The sequence below is a fragment of the Sylvia atricapilla genome, chromosome 8, assembly GCF_009819655.1.
Source record: "Sylvia atricapilla isolate bSylAtr1 chromosome 8, bSylAtr1.pri, whole genome shotgun sequence".
In the NCBI taxonomy this organism is placed as follows: Eukaryota; Metazoa; Chordata; class Aves; order Passeriformes; family Sylviidae; genus Sylvia; species Sylvia atricapilla.
The window spans coordinates 4,358,885-4,381,225 of record NC_089147.1 but is presented as its reverse complement, the minus strand read 5'-3'; the positions used below and the strand labels follow the sequence as shown (position 1 = coordinate 4,381,225).

The following is a 22,341-nucleotide window of genomic DNA, read 5'->3' as shown; positions in this document are numbered from 1 at the left end:
GGAGTAAGGAAAACTCTGGTCTTCTGGAGCTACCCCAGCACCTCCTGTCTGGGAACAGCATCCACTTGAGAGGAAACATGAACGAAGCACTTGCACTTCTCAGGATCATGGAAGCTGGATAAAGTCTGCTGAGCATGCATTCATCTCACTTGTTCCTGCACACCCAGGTAGTTTAGGAGGGAGAAGTATCAGTGTCTTGTTTCAGGTATCTCTTAAGGAGCCTGGATTCCTAATTTAGGTGCCTGTAGAGCCAACAAGGCTCCCAAAGCTGGGCTCACATTTCCCCAGCTCCCTAAAGACAGCCCCATAAACTGCCCAAATTAGGCAATGACAATCCAACCTTCCTTTTAGAGACTGAACAATAAACGTCTTCAACGGGAGTGTCCATAAAGCAAAAGCACAAACTACATTCTGTTCTACTGGTAACACATTTCACATCAAAAATTAACACAACAAAAAAAAGTGACCTGATTACATGTAGGTAAAAAAGATAAGCAGTAACTCAGTTTATTTAGAGTACTCCATTGTTCTAACTGGAACTGGGGAATTGTTCATACAGCTTCTAGCAATGTTCTTTAAATAAATAAGCCACAAAGGGCATACGAAACTCTTATATTTAGGAAAAAACACATGTTCTTAAGATCTTCCATAAAACTAACAAGTGTGTACTACAGTGGATAGAATTACAGTAACAAAATGCAAGTTAACAACACTGAGGTTCTTTATAGTTTTAACTGCATAAATACTAAGCTTTGTGAAGTGTAATTACTCTGAAAGTATTCACATTGAAACCCTACCTCTGAACCCCTCTATCTCTCTCCATTAGAAAACCCCTCGTTAGAATCATAGTGTGCTTGGGAAAGTTTGTTTGGTTTTGAGTTCTGAACCAAGTCCATCAAGAGAAACATTTTATTGTCTATGTGTGTCTGAAGAGCCTGGATTTGGCAGTCAATATAGTCCATCAGTTTCTTCTCCATCAGATCCAGGTTTTTTGAAATGATCTTTTCCAAATAGGAGCAAATAGGCTGCTGTTCCACTCTGGAAGAAGAGCAAATAGAAGAATAAGCATAACCTATTCCTGGATGACAAGGGGCAATACAAAGATCTAGGCACCTGAACATCTTTTAAATGTAAAATTTCATTTACTAGGAATGAACTTTGGAAGGCATTAGATTTTTAGCACAAGTTAAATACTCTACCTGCCACACTTTAAATCTCCATTTTTTTCATAAACATGCTATTGTATATAGTCATCTTCTTTCAACCTTGTTTTTTCAAAGGCTCAATTATGCATTAGAGAGTTTAATTGCATAAAACAAGATCCACACAAGTCAACAAAATACACAGTTTGTATTCAGTCAGCATGGCAGGCCGCCCTTGTCAGAAAAGTGCTTCAAGAGTTACTCAAACTATGCAACTCTCTGGGTTTGCATCTGCATTCTTTAAAAATACTGGAACTGAGAGGTTCAGTCTCCATTAAATCCTGATTCCTACACAACATTTCTACATCCCACGAGTTCCACTGCTGTTCCTGAGGTATCAAACTGGGTAACTGTGACACCTGCAACTGTAAATGCCAACAAGTGAGGAGGAACAGGAACACCAGTGGGATGATACACACCAAGTACAGCACAAAGATTGCGTCACATTGTGTGAAAAGTGCAAGATGTAAGAATTTAGGGGTAAAAGTAATCAAAATGAAAATACAGTAGATGAGAAAGACACGCTAAATGCGTATGAAGAAACATTCTTTTTAAATAAAAATGAAGGTAGAAAACAAAACAGTTTAACAACAACAAATGATATGATTTCTTCTGAAAACCTCCTACATTCAAGCAGCTCATCTGAAAAATTGTAATGGTCATCACCACACAGCCTTCAAAACCACACATTCTAAGTTTCACTATTGCTGCTAATGAGAAGAAAACGCTTGCATTATGCATTTTGTTTAAACTTGTCAGTAAATAGTCAATACTACTTTGAGAGATTCACCAAACTTTACTGACCCAGCACTCTGAGCAGGATCTTCTTTAGCCACTGCACTCCTCCCCAGGTGCCTCTCTCCATCCTTGAGCCGAAGGTGATTCACTTGAGTGCACAAGTTTTGAAGAAAAGGAAGAAGCACCTGTGGGTTGGCCACATTTGGAGTTTCACCTGCTTGTTGCTGCATTTGCAAAGTGACTTTCAAATCATTCCTGAGGTCAACTGCATTTTGCTGGGTAGGAAGTCTTTCAGAATCCGAAGCATTCCCTCTTTCAGGTACCTCTGAGTTCAGGTCACGAGTTATTTTTAGATCTTTACACACTGCTTCACTTGTTAAATGATTTTTCACAGGCAAAGGAGGTTCCCTGGCTGATGGACCCAGGGATGACTGAAGAGCTGCACTGTGCAATCCATTCACTGCACAGTCACCTCCAAACTCAGAATTTTTCCCCAAGATCCAACTGAGTTTGTCTCCAAAAGGGAAACTGTTCTGATGGGGAGAAAAAACAATACCATTAATATTTCAGTATTCAAATATACTGGAAATTATACAGCAATGACAATAGATAATTTATAACCCAGTGTTCTACTAGTAAAGATTTTAGAAGCAGTTTTGAACTACATTCCTTGTCAATATGAGGAGTTAATTATCTTGTCAGTGTCTAAGTAAGGAGACAGCTTTACTGACTTCATTTTTACCATGCTGTGTCCCCAAAACTGAATTACTAACACCAGATGGATTCAGGATTCTGTTGATACAGCCCACTTTGCAGGATTAGGACCTAAAGTTCTGCGAGAGCACATTCCTTTTAGTTGAAGGTGACATGGTTATAATGACCATTAAAGAGACAAACCAGCCCATCTATCTACACCCCAAACATTCCAGGGAAAAAGCCCACCATCCTTGACCAGCCCTGACAAACAGCCAAAAGAAGAGCAGGGTGGCAGTGAAAACTTAAAATTATCACACTGCTTATAATAATACCGATCCTGAAATACACAACCTTTATCCTTTGCACTCGTTTGAGTGGCAACAGAGAAATCAGGATGAAAACGGCAGTAAGTGCAGATTAAAAAAACCCCAAAACCTTTTTAGAACATTCCTAACTGGCAGTTTGTGTTTGTGGAAAAGTGAATTACCTTCTGCTGAAACCGGACCATGTCCATGAGCTGCTGAGCACCTGGAGACAACTTAGATCCCATGGATTCCATTATAGTTTGTACTCTGTCTAGATCTATGCTGGAGCCTAGTGAAGGAAAATCAGTTGCTAGTTTTGCAGACACTGCTTTCACTTCTATAATTATTTTACTGATGAGTACTCTGTGTTTCTCACCAAAGGAGAGCAGCTATCGCAAGAAGGAAAAAAAAATATTTTGGTTAGGGAAAAAAAAACACATTTCAGGTTTTCTTTGTACATAGGGGATAATGCATTGTTTTTTGAGTCTTGAGAAAAAAAAACTATGATGAACTGTTCTCCAGGGAATTTAAGCTAATTTCTCCTTGCTATTATTTCCCATAAAATTCTGACTGGAACAGAGGTGCCTGAGTACCCCAAAGATAAATAAAGATTTTCTAAACATTTAAGAGTAGTGGCCACACAATTTTTCACAAGGTTATTTAACCCCAGAGTTCTAATCACAGATCTGCAGTTCATCTGGTTTATTGTTTTTTTTCTCCAAGACTAAATTATCTGTATCATATAAAGTCTTCAGGAAAATACCAATTTAAAAAGAGCACTCTGCCAGCAAGACAAAGTACCAGCCAACAGACTTTTAAGTGATTATGTGGAGATGAAGTATATAAAACAAATAATTTTACTAAAAGCAACGCAATTTAGTCGATTAAGTGATTAAAAAGATAAAAGAAAAATAAAAAAATGCTGCTCAATTCCCTACCTTTATTCTACAGGAGGCTGCAGGACACTCAAACTTAAGGTACTTGTGGTACAAAGTAACCTCTTCAGTTTCACTGGAAAAATAATATAAACAAGTTGTGATACCAACATATAAGGTTCTTTTTCTTGTAGAAATACACCATACTGCTAAATATTTAGATATGAAACAAGACTGACTGGAACACATTTCTAATGCAGATTTATGGTTTCCAACAGCACTTTTATAGTTTATAGTTTTTAGCACGATTTTTTACTTTCTAAGAGCAGTCTTAAGGCTTATATGCAACCTGTAATGAATCTTATCAATTATTTATGTAAAAATCACTTGTATGTGTGCATGCACTATGCACTAAAGAAGCTTTTGAGGTTCAGTACATTATTCACACATCCTCCCTGAGGCTCTGAGTCGACTGGTTTCTATTTAGCTAATTAAGCAGCAGATGTGCCATGTAATGACTTAAAAACAAGACAGAAACATAGCTTTATTTCCCCTAGCAAAGCATGGAAGGAATTACCGAAGGGGAAAACAAAACCTTTTGGAAATCTTCTCTCCCGTTCTTGGAAGTGTGAGGTGACTTACCAAAGAGACAAGAGGTGGCTCATAGAACCCGATGGGTTGGGTTGGAAGAAACCTCAAAAGTCACCCAGTGCCACCCCTGCCATGGCAGGGACACCTCCCACTGACCCAGGCTGCTCCAGCCTGTCCTTGGGCACTGCCAGGATCCAGGGGCAGCCACAGCTGCTCTGGGCACCCTGTGCCAGCCCTGCCCACCCTCCAAAGGAGGAACTTCTTCCCAATATCCCATTTAGCTCTGCTCCCTATCTCTCCAAGCCATTGTCCAAAGTCCCTCTTCAGCTCTCTCGCAGTGGAAATAGCTCCAGGCTCTCCCCAAGCGCTTTCTGCAGGCTGAACAACCTCGAAACTCTCAGCCTTTTGAAATCCATCAGGCGTGTAACAGCAGAGACACACGCACAGAGACACACACGCACAGAGACACACACAGAGCACGGGGCTGCTGCCAGCAGCAGGGACCCAGGCCCACTCACCCCGGGGCCGGGCAGGCGCCGCGGCTCTGTCCCCGGCCGGTGCCGCAGTACTCCTCGCCCACGTACACCTCCATGTTCCGGGCCTGGCTCACGATCCCCACGGACACCATCTCGGCGCCGGGCCGGCACTGCAGCCGCAGCTCGCAGGGCTCCTCGCCGCCCGCCCGCCGCTCCACCAGCACGGCGTCGCTGCTGCGGGAGGGGGGAAGCGACACGCGTTGTCCCGCCAGCCCCGCTCCCGCCCGGCCCGGCCCGGCGCCCCCTCTCTCGCCGCCCGCCGCCCTCACCCGGGCTCGCCGTCCCCCGCACCCCGCCGCAGGCACAGCGCCCGGGCCAGGCCGCCCGGCGGCGCGCAGGGCCACGAGCACCGCGCCGATACACAGCGCGGCTCCCGGCCGCTCTCCTCCTCTTCCTCCTCCTCGTCGTCCGCCGCCGCCGCGCAGCCGCTCGACATGGCGCAGCCCCGGGCGGGGAACCGGCGCCGACCGACCCTCAGCGGGGCCGCGATGCGCCTGCGCCGCTCGGGGCTCGGCGCCTGCGCGCTGGGCAGCGCCGGGAGCCGCCCGAGGGAGCGCCGGGGCCGGAGCGAGCCCACAGCCCGCGGAGGCTGAGGGGAGCCGGAGTTAAACCGCGTGGAAATCACCGCTGAGAGTTCAATACACCACCCAACATCGCCGTGCCAAGCGTACCTTGGCACCGAGTGCTACGTGCAGTCTTTACTTAAACGCCTCTGGCTCGCCCTCCTCCCTGGGCAGCCCATTGCAATGTCCTGTTACTCCTTCTGAGAAGAAATTCCTCGGAATTCCCCTAAACCTCCTGTGATGCAGCAGAAGACAACGTCCTCTTGTCGTGTCACTGGTTGCTTGGGAGAGGAGACTAATGCTGAAGTTGTGCCAGGGGAGGTCCAGGGTGGATATTAGGAAAAGGTTTTCCCCCACAGTGTGATGCAGCACTGAACAGGTTCCCCTGCTGGACTCAATATCTCACAGGTCTTTCCCAACTGAGATGATTACTGCATTCTGTGAAACTCGCTAAATACGTCAGATTTTGGAGCAGCGGGATTCTCCCGAGTTGTGCCCTGATAGTGCAGCACGCAGGAGACAGGCTATGAATAAAAGAGGCCATAAATAAAAGATGGGGTTCATTTAATTTTCAGTAGGATCTCACCTTCTGGAGTTGGGGAATGCTGCTCCCGAGGCTGCGGCAGACACAGACCCGAGGAATGAGGGTATCAAATTCTGCTTCCACCCGGTGCTCAGTGCGGGAATGTTCAGGCTGTTCTCACTCTGTGACTCTCGGGAAATGGACCTGAACGAGTTTAGACAAACTAATACTGCAAATGCAGCCAGCATTCTGCCTTTTGTCACTGAAGGCGTTGTTTTATAGGATTTACCAGCAACGGAAAACTGAATTTTCTCTGCTTTAATCAAAGAATTAATTAAAATTAATTAATGTAAATGTTTAAGTGTGTTGTCTCAGTCTCATTTCTGTGTTTCTAAATGCGCTTGATACTTCCGAAATGCACTGCGATCTCGCCCAGTTTTAGAAGCGTTTATTTTCTGCTTTTGGTGACAATGTGGTTTCATGGAAGATCACTCTGATCCTGGAAGAGCAATGATCTGCACAAAAATACGGACTTTGGGTGAGGAGAATTGTGTTTAACATAGAAGGGACTGGGTAGGAACTCAGGTTTGGGGATTTTCATGTGTTCATATGCATTATATTTTTACATGAAGATAAAAAAATGAAAGACAAGAAGCTGAATTTTCAAAGAGTAAATTGATTCATGCTATTTTTTTATTGAGCTGGCAGTAGCCAGGATAAACATCCTAAACACTGTATTTGTCAGTAGCAGTATTTTATGTTTCTAATCTCATATGATCTCACCGTGGGATAAAACTCCCTTAGAATAAACCAGTTTGACCCCGACATGGGACTTGCTCTTTCTCCAATCGGCATTTAAGAATGTGCTGCTTTTTATTTGCATTAGGCTGTCTGACCAGTTTTCTCACAAGCCTGGTGGATTAATTTTTACTTCCCATTTCCTCAGCAGAGATGCAGTATCAGAGAGCTTTTTCTGTTGTTTACCTTGGGAGCAGACGGTTCTTGTTCTTCTGGTTCCGTGTGGAGCAGCCAGAGCCAGCTCAGATGCTGGAGTAGTTTCTCCGGGAAGTCATGTCAATGCACAGCCTATTTTTGTTCACTTTTGGACTAATTTTTACTGGAAACCCTTTTTGGATAAAAGGTAAGCTTTCTTTTTTTTTTTTTTTTTTTCACATATTCAGGAAGTTTCTCCAAGTCTGCTTGGACCCTGGTTGTAATGATGTACAGCTCTGACATTGAGCCACAGCTCTCCCTGTGCAGCCCTGCTCATTGAGGGGGTCTTGGAAAAGATTATTACAGGTTGAAACTTTTTATAGTTGAGCTCTTTGTGGGTTTTTTGTTTTTGTTTTTTTTTTCCTCATGGATGTTGTAGATATGTAAATGCATCATTTTCTCTGCAGGACACTGGTTGTGGCAACTGCAGTTGCTGTCACTCTTATCAATATTAGAGACTCTAGAAAACGATTTCTTCTTCGCTAATATATGGGAAATTCCTACAATTTCATTGTAATTTTTCATTAACTCATCTCCATTTGTGATTTGGCTTCACATTTTAGATTTAAGTGCAATGCCTGAATTGTTTCTTAGAAAGTGGTATTTTTATGACATGCATCAAAGATGGTTTCCTGCTTTCAGGTGTCAAAATTCGAATTGTTAAAAGAGCATCTCCATGGTTAGTTCAACACACATTTGACTCATGAAACAGAATGGATTTTGTGATTTGGATAATAAAATTAGTGAATAGAAAGAGCAAAATCACAACATTAAGCACTGATATTCTTTTCAGACCAGTTTGCTAATATCAGCTTCCACATTTTGATTGCAATGGCAGCCAGTACTGTTAAATATATGCTACTTGCACCCAGCTTTTAAAAATCCTGATGCTATCTAACAGGTAGAGATCATCATTACACTGGAGAACCCTGCTCACTTTGAATGGCTGGTTGTATTACTTTTTTTGCAATTATGAATTCCTTTCACAGGAATGTGGGAGGCTGAGGGTGACTTTGTACTACTATGAATGTGAAGAAATCTCTTTGTTTTCTTATAAAATAACAATTATTAAGGAAGAAACCACTTCCATTGGTTAAAACTCATGTCGTTGATTCTGCTTAAAAGCAATGGTTGTGTCTCTGTTGATCAAACCAGTTGAGGAGCAGACAAGAAAAAGGAAGATAATTCAACTTCACACAATTTTTTTAAAAAGTCACTGGAGATTGTTTTTGTCTTTATAAACCCATTTACCTGAAACCAGATGCTTGGCAGGCGTCTTATCTTTAGCTTCCTGCATTAGCATGTTGTTCTGGAGATAATTCTGATATCATGTAAAAGGCTACAAACCTTTTGCAAAGATCTGACTGTTGCAAGAACAAACAAAATGCAAGATTAGGCAATGGCAGGAGGCAGCGTGGTGAGCCACCTTTTCTTCCACACAGGAGGTGGACAAATTGTATCCAGAGGAAACTGAAATATTCCTTATTCAGGACAGTGGAGAAAGCAGAAGGCCAGCTGCACAAATTTTCTGTGGTACATCAGGTTAAAAGTGTTGGTCCTGGAATAAAAAATGACAGTCAGAAAGTCAATAATCCAGAATATGAGAGAATTAAGATTTTGTTTAAATGCTTTGATAGTTTTCCTTTGTGTGCTCCAGAAGACCCCAGCTTTAATCTATAGTGACTTTTTTTAAAGTCCATTTGATCATTCCTGCACTATTTCCCTCTTTCTCCATTTCTGGCTGGATCAGAGTAGGCTTTTGTCTATCACCACTGTGCAGGTGCCAACATAATGCCTTATCCTTTCTGATTCTTTACCAGTTTCAAACTTTATTTTCAGGTGTATCCTCTGAACACACATCCAGATTTTCTACATTAGAAATAATCATTCCTCGAAGTCTGACAGGCAGAGAGAAACATCCCCCATTTTCTCATGAGGTTTGGTATTCTAACTGATTTTGGTTTTTTCTGGTTGTTGCTTTTTTTCAAAACACTGTCCTACATTACACACACACACACAATGGATGGTATATAGAGATTTTTGTCATGAAATGTGCCTCACTCTCTCTTGTGATTCTTAGTGTTTTCAGCCAGTTTTAAGTAAATTTGTTCCCACAAAGGCCTATGATTGTATACTTGAGTGCCTTCCAAACTTCTAATCCTATTAATGACCTTATACGACAGAAGTGAGAAAAGACATGAAGAATATTTTCATTTCTTCTGAGTCAGATTGGATGTTGAACTCGAGCTAACATCCGTGCTGTCCATGTTCTGGTCTTTGAATAATAACCAGAGGATTTCAGCCATGAAGCACCCAGAGGATAAAAATAGTGGTAGAGGTTAAAAGATGAGTTAAAAGAGAAACCTAAACCTAAATTCTTCAGTCCTGAGGTAACTTACCTTTGTGCCAGATCCGGGAATTCGTTCACTGAAGTAAGTGTTAATGAAACAGCATTAGTCATCTTTGTGCAAACCAATTAGGGGATAAAGGACAGGCAGTCGTTTATCTGATTTACATAAGGAGTGTCACAAAGCACGACCTGGTACTTGGCAAAGAGTGCGTTCATGCACTGTGCCCTCCTGTCTAAATGAAAATATAGATTCACAGGATTTAAACTTTACACAAGAAAGAATATTCAGTTTGCTGCTGAGAGTTTGAAATACAGAAGCCTGAGGGAATCTGTGGGTTTTTACTTAAAGCATACACAGTAGTTGGGCTTCTCTTGTCAAACAAAACATGGAATTAACAAAACCGAATAGAAAAAATCAGCTAATGAAGTGATGTCTTTGTTCTGTTTTCAGGAGCATTCAGATGACAATCTTTCTTACTCAATTAAAACCAGGAATGGAACATACTTCCTAAAGCTGAAGAAAAATAAGTATGTGATAGAATGTTCTAAGGAATTGTCTTGTTTCAGGGTTAGTTGCATACAGACAAGTATTTTTATGCTGAAAAAATTCAGAAGAAATCATTTAAATGGCATATTGTAGCAACTACAAAACAACTCTGTTAAATTGTGTTAAATATAGTGTGTCTGTTATGATAATATCTTGCAAATAGAAGGGAATGGTAGTTTTTCTTGCTGTGAAGAAATTTATTTTGATTTTTTTTCATTAGCAGCGCAAGATAGAACATTTCAGAAAATCCTTAGGGAAAATTAGAATTCAGTTCTATATTAGTTTTTTTTTAGCAGGGCAGAGGGGTTTTAGCTGTGCTGTATTTGAAGAAATTTTTCTGCTTCTCTTGTTCCTCATTCCTGAGCCTGTAATAGGCTAGGTCTTTATGCAAATGAGTCTGCTTAGATTCCTCTCTATGGTTATTTTAGTTTAAAAAAATAATAATAAGTTTGAAAATAACCTGTTTTCCAAAAACTCCTGCTTGTTTTAAAGTATTTTGTTTCATGTACTTGGATTTCAATAAAAATTTTGCATTGAGTGTGCTGCTAAGAGAATGTAGCACTTACATTCTTGATATATTTCTTGTTTCTACACCATTAAAAGAGCAGTAGTTTATTTTTGTTTCCAGAAAACTTCTTAGTGACAACTTCAAGCTGTACACATATGGGAAAAATGGGAAACTACAGGCAACACCATCCAAAAATGAGGTATTGTACATAATAAAACTTCCCCTTTGTGTCAGAATTTTCTCTGAAAAACCAGGGAAGCTTAGAAAAAATATATTTGCTGGGAATGAGACATTAATGAGTTTTCACAGTGAAGCATTTCTATTTAACAGTTACCAGTGATCTAAACATGAGGTTCATGAAGGAGTGGGCTGTTTGTGGGATGCACCATCCCTGTTCCCCAAAGTGTGAAAGGATTTGCCAGGAGATTATGCTAAGCCTGAATTTGAGCCACCTTTGCATAATATGTAATTTAAGGTACAATGGCAGCATCAAAGCTCTATAGGTTTTAAATCCTGTATCAAAAAAGCCTTATAAATACTTCTAAATTGAATTTCAACTTAAAAGTGAAATTTTAAAGTGAGCTCAGTGAGACTTAATTGTGTGGTTTGTGCATGAAAGATCATCTCAGAGCAGCCTTTGAGAGGACTCTAAGAACAGGATGAGCAATGTAGATTAAAATATTTTTATAAAGGATGGTGATGGGTTAAACTAAAAAGCTGGCTGTGTTCTAAAACCAAGGGAGCACAGGCTACTTTAGGTGTTCATGTCAAGAGATATTCTCCTCCAAGAAGGTCAGGATTACTTCCCAAGCAGGGAGCTCTGTAAATTTCTAACAGCCAGCCCTGATGTCATGCAAATAATATGGTTAGTTAGAAAATAAGTTTGCAGTTGAAGGCAACCACCTTGTTGTGTCACTAATTATGTGGGTTTGTTGCATTTCAGACACACTGTTATTATCATGGCACTGTGGAAGGAATTGCTGACTCCACACTTGCTCTTAGCACATGTGATGGCCTTAGGTATTTCCTCTTCCTATTTTTTTTTTTTTAATATTTCACTTTTTGATGAAGCTGAAAATCATTACTTGATGTGAATGTCATAACCAGAGACACCTTTGCAGAAAAAAATCTTACCCTGATGAAGCTTTTGTTGAACTTAAAACACTCCTGCAAACAACTTTGCCTTATGAATGAGCACATTTCAAAAGACAAACCATTTTCATGGAAAAATTATGTTCAAATTCGAACCAATTTTTTGTGTTTCAGATCCAATAAATTACAAATGGGATAAAATTCACCCATGTATCTTTCAGGTGAAGTTTCACAGAGAGATGTCACTGACAATAAATCAGGACATACCCTGGCAGTCCTTTAAATGGGACCCTTTGCTCCTTGTTAGTTTAATGACCCAGACTCCTTAACTACCAATTTGGGTTCATTCTCTTTTTTTTTCTTCCTTTTCTAACTGATTCAAGAAGCCCACACTTGTTGAGTATTTTAAATAAGTTCTGTTTTATCTTTTATTGGGCATTGAAACTTACTCTCATATTAATATAATTTAAAATAATAATTTATTTCAACATAGTGTCTAAGTATCCAGCTGTTATTCGTTCATCTGGTCATAACCACGAAGGAAAAATGATGCAATAATGTTTCATTTTGTTATGATTGTTAGGGGAATTCTCTACATTGGAGGCAGATGGTATGGAATGGAGCCCCTCAACACATCCAGCACATTTGAACACGTGCTTTATGAACTGGAAGATGTGCAGGGTATCCCCTTCCACTGTGGGGTGCTGAATGGCAGCCTGGAGCAGGAGATGTTTGTGAAGCCGTCTGTGAAATACACATTTTCATCAAACAGTACCTCCAGCAGGGACAGGCGCCTCAGGGTAAATATATTTCTGTTTCTCCCTTGAGCTGCAGTCCAAGGCATCTCCAGGGCTCTTGCTGTGGATCACAGCATCACTGCAGGTGGGATTGACCTGGCAGGACATGTCCTGGTGGCTTTCATGGACACCAAGCTGGTGGGAGCCCTGCTGAGGAAACCCTGGAACGGAGCATCAGCACAATGGGGATCTCACACAGCTTGAAGCAACCCTGTGGTGGGAGAGCAGAGTCTGGGCAGGACAGCTGTGGGTAGGACATGAAATGCACAAGCTGCCATTGAGCTCATGCATCCCCCGTGGTGTGAATTACTGGCACAGAGATGTTTATGTGGTAATCCAACACAAACTGAGGCCACATTACAAAACGCAGCATTGCAAACTCATTCTGTTATCTCACTGTGCTTTCTCATCTGCAGGAGAAGCGAGCTGTCCTGCCCCAGAAGAGCTATGTAGAATTATTTGTGGTTGTGGATCACAACAGGGTAATTGTATCATCCAACACTAAATACATTTTATTGCGTTGCTCATTTTTCTCCTCTGACATCATTATGGAATTTTACAGTTTTTGATGAAGAATTCGGATCCTGCTGCGGTGCAAAAGGAAACAGTGGAGCTGATTAATTATGTTGATGGGGTAGGTCAGATAAATTGCCTGGATTCTTCTGTTTTATCATAGTCTTCAGAAGAGCAGCTTTCTTTCCGAAAGATATGATTAGGTACTTTCATAAAGTAGATTGTTTTCAGTTATAATTCATTTTATATTCTAAATACTTTTATTTAGCATACAATTTATAAATATTTTGTATTTCACTTGTAATTACAAATGTCATATATTGAATTTCAAAGAAACTGAAGTTATGTCTTGGTCACTATGTTCAGTTTATTGTTGACTCAGTAGTAAAGAAGTAATCTTTCAGAATTCCATCAGAACAGCTGAGGGACGTTAATTATAATTTTTTTTTCAGATGTATACAGCATTAAACATCCAGATTGTTTTGGTTGGATTAGAGATTTGGACAGATGCCAACCACATACCTGTAATGGATGGTTCAGCTGGGGATGTGCTGGGTAGATTTGTTTCCTGGAGACAGAAAGATCTTCTGAAGCGCTCAAGAAATGACGTTGGCCACCTGATAATGTAAGTTTGCATTCAGTGGGAAAAACAGCCATGCTGCCAGTGTTAATGACTTTGGGGCTTGTATATTAATTAAAATATACCTGCAGTAAAATTCTCTGCACTTCCAAAATGGTTTAACCTGGAAAAAGGACAAGAAACTATAATGGATTCTTAAGAATTAATTGACTCCAGGGACAGGGTGACCTCCAGAGGTCCCTCCCCACCTTAGCCATTCTGTAACTGAGTGCACTGACACAGCAGACTTAGGTGACTGATCATTATTTTCAAGCTCTTACTCAGATATTCATTATTAATTAGAATGAAACCCTGCTGTAGTGATAAATTCCTTCTTGACTTCAGGAAGACCAAATTTTTGCCTTGCAATGTTTCTTTCCAACTCGTCAGTATCTTTTAGTAGAAATCATGAACTTCCAACCCATCTTTAACACCACCTCCAAACTGCTTTTGTTGCAGAGGGAGAAGCTCTTTCAGTGGATCCATTGGGATGGCTTTTGTGGGTACTGTGTGCTCACATGTCCAGGGAGGGTCAATCAGCACTGTAAGTACATAATCATTTGGGCATGGGAGAAACTGGTCCTTGACCTACTTGGTTAAATCACCCTGCTCTTGGAGTTGGCTGATTTCTTTCATGGGATTTCTTATGTAAAGCGTTGTGCATATTTTACACCATTTTTAAGTACTTCCCAATTTCTTTGTCAAATTCCAGCCCACTTGGCTCATTTAATCTTCCATGTATTCTTTTGGTAATCTTTTATGATTCATCAAACTCAGCACTGCATCATCTCATCCTTATACCATTAAAGTTCATAACCACAGAGGTTTTGGGATGGGAATGCAGCTACAAAATAATGTTGGGTTTTTTTTACTCTTTAAATAAATAAAAAGTGAACATAATGCATGGTGGTCTCAAGTGTCTGGAATTCCTGACAATAGGGCTGTAAACAGGCAAAAAGGTTTTAAAAATGAGTATAAAACTATTTTTTTCTCCACCCTTGGGGAAGAGCCAATAACTCCAGAGGGTCCGGCCCTAAAGTATGGATGCCACAACATTGTGGACAATCTCAGAAGCAGATTCTGTTCTTTAACAGCACATTTGTTGTTGAAAACTCCTTGGAAATCAATGTCTAACAGTGTTAGAATAGAATAGAATCACACAGAATAAAACCAGACCAGCTGCCAACTTATTACCCAGCGTATGATTCTCAGGGAAGGAGTGGCAGAATGTGGCCCCACTTGAAAATGAAGTGACAAATGGTCAGTCCTTGCTGCTTTGACCTTACAATACAATTTGGTATTTTGCCTTCGTAGTCCCTGAGAGTAAATCACTGGATACAAACTGATTTTCCTTAGTTTCACTTTTCTTAACTTAATTCTCTCTATTAGCTGAATCATAACAAAATGTTACGTCATGCCACGGTAGTTGCACATGAACTGGGGCACAATCTGGGAATGAAACATGATGATAAGAGGTGTCCTGCATCCTATATCATGCACAGCACAGATAAGTAAGATTTCCAGTTATTTTATTTTATTAATTTATTTTGTTTGCAGTGACTGTGCCTTACAAGTTCCTATGAATCTGGAAGAACTTTAGTGGATGGGGAGTTGTTTGAAAAATTGAATCGCCGAGGTGGATTCACTGACTTAGGATTTGACATAATTTTAATTTATATCACATTTTATCTGTTTTCTGAACCAATCATTCTTTATTTGTAACATTCCTAAAAACATATTTGGACTTAATTATTTTTTTTTTTAACATTAGTGTGTTGCTGAGGCTTTTTCACCCTGTTGAGGATGCTTTACGTGTACTCACTGGGTGTGTGCAAATATGCAACAAATCATTGACCAGTTAATTTTAAAAAAACTTCTTGCCTTATCTTTCCTTCAGTTCATTTGTTCTTTGGCTGCCCCTTAGGAGAAAAAACATCATACTATTTTATTTATCCCCAGTTGTATTAATAAATCAGGGTAACTGAGCATTGGACAAAACTACTCTAGGAAGGTGCATTCCTCAGTTCTTAGGGACTCCAAGTTAAGATGAATGTTTTCCTGAGAATATTTTTAATCAAACATTTTTAGACTCAGTATAGAATTTCTAAGGCCTATTTCATACAGGACACCAGAACAGATAATCTGATGGTCTCTGGCTTCTAAAAGTATTCATATCATAACAGTATTTTAAACTCCTAATACTGCACTTTAATGCAAAGTAAAATAACAATTAATTGTTTCATGATCTCCTCGAATTATGAAATACAATATTTATTATGGAACAACAATATTTTAAGAGCTTGAGTTTTATGTTCTCCCGTAAGCAAAATATTTGTAATAATAAAACATTATCCTTTCCAGTGGATCCAGGAACTTCAGCACCTGCAGTGCTGATGATTTTGAGGCCTTTATTCTAAATGGAGGAGGAAACTGCCTTAGAAATCCTCCCAAAACAAGTAATGTGTACAAAGAACCTGTCTGTGGTAATAATGTGGTCGATAACAATGAAGAATGTGACTGTGGCAAACCACAGGTAATGCATGAAATTGAGCTGGATACTTGTTGTAAATTATATAATATTATATAATGATGTATAATAATGTATAATAATTTATATTATATTATTCTATACAATACTAGACTAATTACATTATTATCTGAGAAATTTTCCTTGTAATTTTGCATTTTTGCAAAATATCAAAATAATTGTTAGTAAAAGTTTAAAATCATGCTTTGATTTTGATGTGGGCTCAGTTAAGAGCTGTTGGACTTCACAGAACAGTGAGGCACTGCTGAGGAAGAAGTGAAATTCAGAGCAGAGTGTGTGGGAACACCACTGGGTTTTGTGCTGGTTTCAGCATGATGGATATTTCTGTTCCATGACAGATACTGTTTATGTACAGAACATGTACAGATTTGTTAACTGTAACTTTTTCACTTTGCCTACACAAAATGACTTTTAAGAATCACACTTGCATTGTCAGAATGTCCCTTCAAGAATGGGATGTATTGGCTCATTCTTCAGAAGGTCAAAGTGTCTTAAAAAATGCATCAATAAATCAAAACCAGCCAGCAAAACCTGGTTCCATTGGCACTCCTAGCACAATACATCAAAACAGGTGTTTTTCTGCTGACCTGTACAAATAAAACACAGCAACACTGTGTGCTGGTTCTTTTGAAAGCAGGAGAACCTGAGAATCTGACACAGACAGTTATTTAAAGTTTGGCTCGTCCATCCACATGGACTGATGAGTACTTTCCTGGCTGTATAAATAAAGCAGAGTATCCCCTTTGTTCTCAGGAATGCTCCAACCCCTGCTGTGATGCTGCGACCTGCAAACTCACACCTGGCTCACAATGTGCTCAAGGACTGTGCTGCAAAAACTGCAAGGTAGGCAATGCTTTATTAAACTAAATTGTTGCTATTCACTGAGATTTTTTAGTGTTTGAAAAGAGCTATCCTTGTCCTCTTGAGATATTTTCAACTTATATTCACTGGTAAGAGAGCATGTAAGAAGAGAATTTGGCTTCCTTAAAATCATTAAATGTTCCCCGTTGTCTTTGTTTTGCTCTAGAATTTTTTTCTGTTGCAGTACTAAAAGTGTTCTCCCTCTCTGGTCCTAGTTTAAAGTGGCAGGAGCAGAGTGCAGAGCCAAACAAGACGTCTGTGATCTCCCTGAGTACTGCAATGGGAGCACAGCCTACTGCCCAGATGACGTTTACATCATGAATGGTTACCCCTGCAGCAACAGCAAGGCTTATTGCTACTATGGAGTGTGCCAGAGCTTTGATTCCCAGTGTGAATCCATCTATGGGAAAGGTATGGTCAGCATTTCATGGAAGCACATTTCTAGGCTCCTGACAGACATTGCCAATTTTTCTTTCTGGTATTTTTTCAGACACCTGAGATTCACTTTTTTTTTTTTTTTTTTTTTGTTCAGGGGCACGGAAAGCACCTGATATATGCTTTGAAAAAGCAAACATTAAAGGAGATAGGTTTGGAAACTGTGGAATGAAAGGTGGAGCGTACAAGAAATGCCCTGTCCAGTAAGTCAGCACCAAACAAAAGCTAACCCTCAAATCTTCAATGTAAAAAAAACATATTTGTTACAAAGCCTTAAAGCGAGAGATTTAAAAGAATATTTTTTTGAATGCAAGCTAAAAAGCTGGAATGGATTTGCACTGATGCTGATTTTTATCTGTTCACCTTGTCTCTGGGTGTCTTTTGTTCCACACAGGCACAGTCTGTGTGGGAAGCTCCAGTGCACATCTGTCAGTCTTCAAAACCTTCCAGCCTGGAGTGTTGTCAATAACGCCTCCGGGGTTTTGTGCTGGTCCTCTGACTTTGACTTAGGATCAGATATCCCTGATCCTGCCCAAGTTCATGATGGGACAGCCTGTGGAGAGAACAAGGTAACAGGAATCACAGCAGCATGACAGAATATATGCCAGGTGGGAAGTTCTGAACTTCCAAAAACATTACCTGGCTCTCTTGTTCATATGCCATAACACAATAAAAAACTTTTGAGATCAATAAATACAATTAATTAACTCTTCAAAACCTGGGGTGCTGCCTTATCAGTCATTCTCCATCAAAGTGCATCCACAGAGTTAAGCAAACCTGAGGTATACAAGGTTATAAAATTCTGAAATACTGAATGTTGTATCAGTCCTTTTTCTTGACATGTAAGTGAAAGCTGCAGACCTGTAAACATACACACTTATATAATATACTTACAAAAGGATGTGATTTTTTAAAGTTTTGTGTTTGCAAGACACTAATTACTTGTTCCAGGCCTGTGTAGGTTTTGAATGTGTTGATGCAAGATATCTGGGCTACAACTGTGATGTAAAGGAGAAGTGTAATAATAATGGGGTGAGTAGATGGTGCTTTGTGCCTGTTTCTAGACTGTGCAAATTCCCTGCATTCAAGCAATAACCAAGCAGGTGGCTTTGCTTTTTCCTGATCTGTATTAAAACTTAAATCCATTGTAATTCATGTTGCCAGAACACTGCAAACCCCTTAGCACTAACACTGAGAGGCATTTCAATTGAGAGGTCTCAATTTCCCAAGGGAATTGTTTTAGTATTACTGAGCTGGTGAATTGTAAAAGGAAAATATTCCTTTGAGGATGACAGACTGGTAATTCCTGATTTATGTATGTCTCTGTGAAAAATCAAAATAGAGTCCAAGCGTTGTAAAACTAAGGTTTGTGGACTGTGATTTATTGCAGGCAAATAACACAAATGTTAATTCAGGGAGAATTACCACGGGGTATCAGAATCCCTCAGTGGTTTGGGGTGTTCTGGAGGGGCAGAGCTCATTCCCAGTTAATATTTAATGTGTTTCCATGCAATCCTATGCAGTATTTCTTGTTTCCACAAGCATTTCCATGCGTGGAACTCCAAATCCCTACCAAAGGTCTGAGTGGCCCCTCTCAGGGAGGTGTTGTTTGGCTAATCCCTGTGTTTGGGCTGTAGGGGTGTGACAACAACGGGAGCTGTCCCTGCCTGACTCATGACTGCCTCTTGTTTGGGCTGTAGGTGTGTAACAACAATGGGAATTGCCACTGCAATCCAGGATGGGCCCCTCCATTCTGTAACCACTCTGGCTACGGTGGCAGTGTTGACAGTGGTCCAGCTCACAGAGGTAGGACGCTGAAACTGGTCCTCATTCTGCCCCAGGGACTGAGAAAACAATCTACTAATAACAGCTTCTTTTCAGCTGCTTTTTTTCTATTGCCTGAGATACAGATCATGGACTGACTTGAAGAACAAACATTATTATTTGGTATTAGAGTAGCTTTTGCTGGGCTTTACATGCAAAATGTTCTCCATCTCTTTGTCTAAAAGCAAAGTTCATAATCCATAGCTTTCTGAGGAAAATGTGTTACTTTCTGCAGAACGTTATTGAATTTTACTAAATTTGTACTTTGTTAAAGGGAAAAAGTGTTTGTACTGATTAACAGTTGAGGAAGGCAAAGAAAACATGCAGAGTCATTGTGATAAGCAAATACAAAATGAGTTTGTCTGCTTTAGAATTATTGAAAATAATTATGGAAAAGGAAAATTTTGCATATCCATAGGGTAAGGCTGAAAGAACTTGTAATATCATAAGGCCAAATCCTATTTTTCTGATTGTGACATGTTATAAACTTCAGTGAAGTTATTCATTTTAGTCTACAACAATTTGAAGACTTTACTTTTTAAAACAAAACAAAAAAAGCTTTAATATTTTAAATTCCATGACTTCAATTCTTTTTCCCTAGATACCTCACTTCGGGATGGGCTGCTGATTTTCTTCTTCCTCGTGCTGCCTGTGGCCATCCTCATTGCAGCAGCAGTATTTAAGCGTGATGCAATAAGGAGAAAACTTTGCAGGAAAAGCAGAGGACAGCACAGGTATTTCCCTTCTTACAGGGGTTATTCCAACAAGAGAGTGTGCTCCAGGTCAGCAAGGCAGACTTTAACAGCCATCCCCTGCTCCTTGGAAGTGCAATCCAGACACTCCAGTTGTCTGTTCTCAAGCATTTTTTCCCAAATCATTGCACTTCCCTAATTTTTGTTGATAACTGTATTGTATGGACACGGGGGCAGAGCAGATTGAAACTGCTGGTCAAGTTCAGAACAGGACGGAATCAAAGCAGAATCCAAACCTCTGAGCTGTATCTTTGTCCATGGAAAATGCTGCATCCCTGAAGGATTTCCTGATGATGTGGTTTCTGTTTCAGGGATATCAATGGGCAGGAACCAAAGCAAGGCAATGGAGCAAGTCATGAAACAGGAAATAATCAGGTAAAATAGATGCAGATATTTCATGTTGAGTAATCCAAACTGCACAGTGCCTTTCCTCCAAAAGAGTTAATCCTGTCTTGGTGACTTTTTGATACATTGAAACCACCTGTATTATTTCTTAGGCCAAACACTGGAGATGCTGCTTAGCCAGGCTGTGGCTAGTTCTGGTAAAACTGAATAACAATTATCAAAACAAAATTTTGCAAGAGAATATGAAGAAAGTCTCAGCAAATTTAGAACTAGTTTTAAAATGACATTAGCTTAATAGTGAATAATTATCTAAACTTTGTGTTTTCTGCTAACCTGAATTTCTGCAATGTTTCTTCCAGCCTGCCACATCAAGTCACAATATTTTTACTGTATTTCGTTTTCCTGGCACAAGGTTTGTAGTATTTAAAACCTTCTTCACTTCATCTTTCCTATGTTTATGTAGCTGTAAGTGAAGTTACTGATGTCCTGCTTAGGGGAGTTTTCCATGCAGCATCATGAGCTGTAATAGATTAAAGGCTTGAAGGGAAATTGTTGGCATAAACACAGGTAAATGCTGCAAGGGAGAGAAAGGGGCAGAGAGAGTTAGGTGTAACTGCTTGAAACTGTTTAAAATGGTAAAGAACCAGTTTAGAAATGTCAGGTGTCTCAAGTCATGAAATACTAAACACAATGTGTTTTCCACACTTCAGGCAGCCAGTCCAAACCCAGCCTGCAGCGTCCTCAGGACCTCAACGACCCCCAGTCCCACCTAGACCAGTTGTCTGAAATGTTTCTTGGGAACCCTCAACCAATTCTGACAAGTAACTGGCCTGAAAAAAACAAATTAAAGGATTTCAATGCTCCAGTGCTCTCCTTGTGCAGCCAAAATGCCTTCGGAAAGCACGTCTCTCCTGGAAGGACTGGGTGCCAAGAGGCACTGAACACAGATTTGGTGACAGCCCAATGTTTTGCTCCTTGCTGCTGACTGTGTTTGTGCCTCCTCTACCTCACCTCTTGGTTTTATAAATCAGAACCCGAAGTTTAACTTGCACAGGATTGTGAGAGTGTCAGAGAACAGGACTCTTCCATGCTGCTGCTGCACTCTCAGGCCACAGAGAAGTGAATTCATTATTCACAGACATAATTCTAAGATGGGAGATCTGCACTTTACCTCCTGGGCTGTCCTTTTCTCAGGATGCTGCCAGGAACTCTGAGAGCCTGTGGAGCCAGGTTTGGGGACAGTCCCTGTGCCCTGCTCTGACCTGCCATCAGCCCTACCAAAGCTGGGGCCCAGAGCCCATCTCTCACCACCCACCAGCCCTGTCAGCTTCCATTTCAGGTAGTTTATAAAAGTAACCTCACTTGGGGACACCAGAAACTCTGTAGGTCATGTCCCTGAGTCTGAACAAACCCATCCATCTCTGTTGTGACAGAAAATATGGGATATTGGGAAATAGCTCTCTGGCTCCACAGTGGTTCAGTGTTTACTGGGGTTTGCAGCTTGGCATTTTCCCTAGAAATTGATTCCACTGCAAAAGCAACAGATTAACTGTTGTCATTCCAAATGGGACAGTTAGAGACCAGCACTGATTTAAAAGAGGATATATGGAGTGACAGAGTTTGTCCAAATAGGCCTCCATCGAATGTCTCCATGTAGGAGATGGATCCAGGAAATCCAGGGAAAAGAGTCCCCACCAGAAAAGAGAAGCAGCTGCAGTGCAGAGCTGCCAAGAACAGAGCTGTGGACATGGATCCACCTGTCCTTGGGGACTGGAGCACACCCTGGCTGTGTTCGTGCAGATTTGGGAGCACTAACTGGGAAAAGGAGTGAATAAAATACAGGATTGCCTCACTGAGAAAATATTTCCAGCCCCTCAGATGGCCACATCACTGAAGAGGTGGACAAATGAACCCAAAAGAGATGCTGGCAAAAAGTCCGTGTCTTCCAAAGAAGTGTCCTCTTCCTTAATCCCTCAAAATCTCAAATTGTAATTATTAAATATCCCTATCATTTAGGCCTCGAATATAATAGGACATTGATTTTATTTATTACATTACAATTTAAAATAAATCCTCAGGGGCAACACGCTTGGTTGTATCTTTGTTTTGTGATCACCACAAAAGGCGC

The 22,341-nt window shown here is 40.5% G+C and overlaps 2 protein-coding genes across 2 annotated transcripts; one reads left to right on the top strand and one right to left on the bottom strand.

Moving 5' to 3' along the window:
• Positions 1 to 484: 484 nt before the first annotated feature.
• C8H10orf88 (chromosome 8 C10orf88 homolog) lies at positions 485 to 5,394 on the bottom strand. Its single transcript, XM_066323457.1, has 6 exons — positions 5,213 to 5,394; positions 4,926 to 5,117; positions 3,880 to 3,952; positions 3,124 to 3,330; positions 2,007 to 2,473; positions 485 to 1,038 (listed from the first exon to the last, which is right to left on the bottom strand). Exons 1-6 carry the CDS (start codon positions 5,377 to 5,379, stop codon positions 810 to 812), a joined length of 1,335 nt encoding a protein of 444 aa, XP_066179554.1. The 5' UTR covers positions 5,380 to 5,394; the 3' UTR covers positions 485 to 809.
• A 1,505-nt stretch (positions 5,395 to 6,899) lies between these two features.
• LOC136363968 (disintegrin and metalloproteinase domain-containing protein 9-like) lies at positions 6,900 to 22,299 on the top strand. The gene is made up of 22 exons (XM_066323456.1): positions 6,900 to 7,170; positions 8,862 to 8,959; positions 9,824 to 9,900; positions 10,548 to 10,626; positions 11,371 to 11,447; positions 12,103 to 12,319; positions 12,733 to 12,798; positions 12,879 to 12,950; positions 13,282 to 13,454; positions 13,908 to 13,992; positions 14,838 to 14,959; positions 15,810 to 15,981; positions 16,750 to 16,839; positions 17,073 to 17,268; positions 17,390 to 17,495; positions 17,687 to 17,861; positions 18,244 to 18,324; positions 18,993 to 19,098; positions 19,718 to 19,850; positions 20,180 to 20,243; positions 20,573 to 20,625; positions 20,924 to 22,299. The coding sequence occupies exons 1-22, from the start codon at positions 7,101 to 7,103 to the stop codon at positions 20,997 to 20,999; spliced, it is 2,388 nt and encodes a 795-aa protein (XP_066179553.1). The 5' UTR covers positions 6,900 to 7,100; the 3' UTR covers positions 21,000 to 22,299.
• The last annotated feature ends 42 nt before the right edge of the window (positions 22,300 to 22,341 follow it).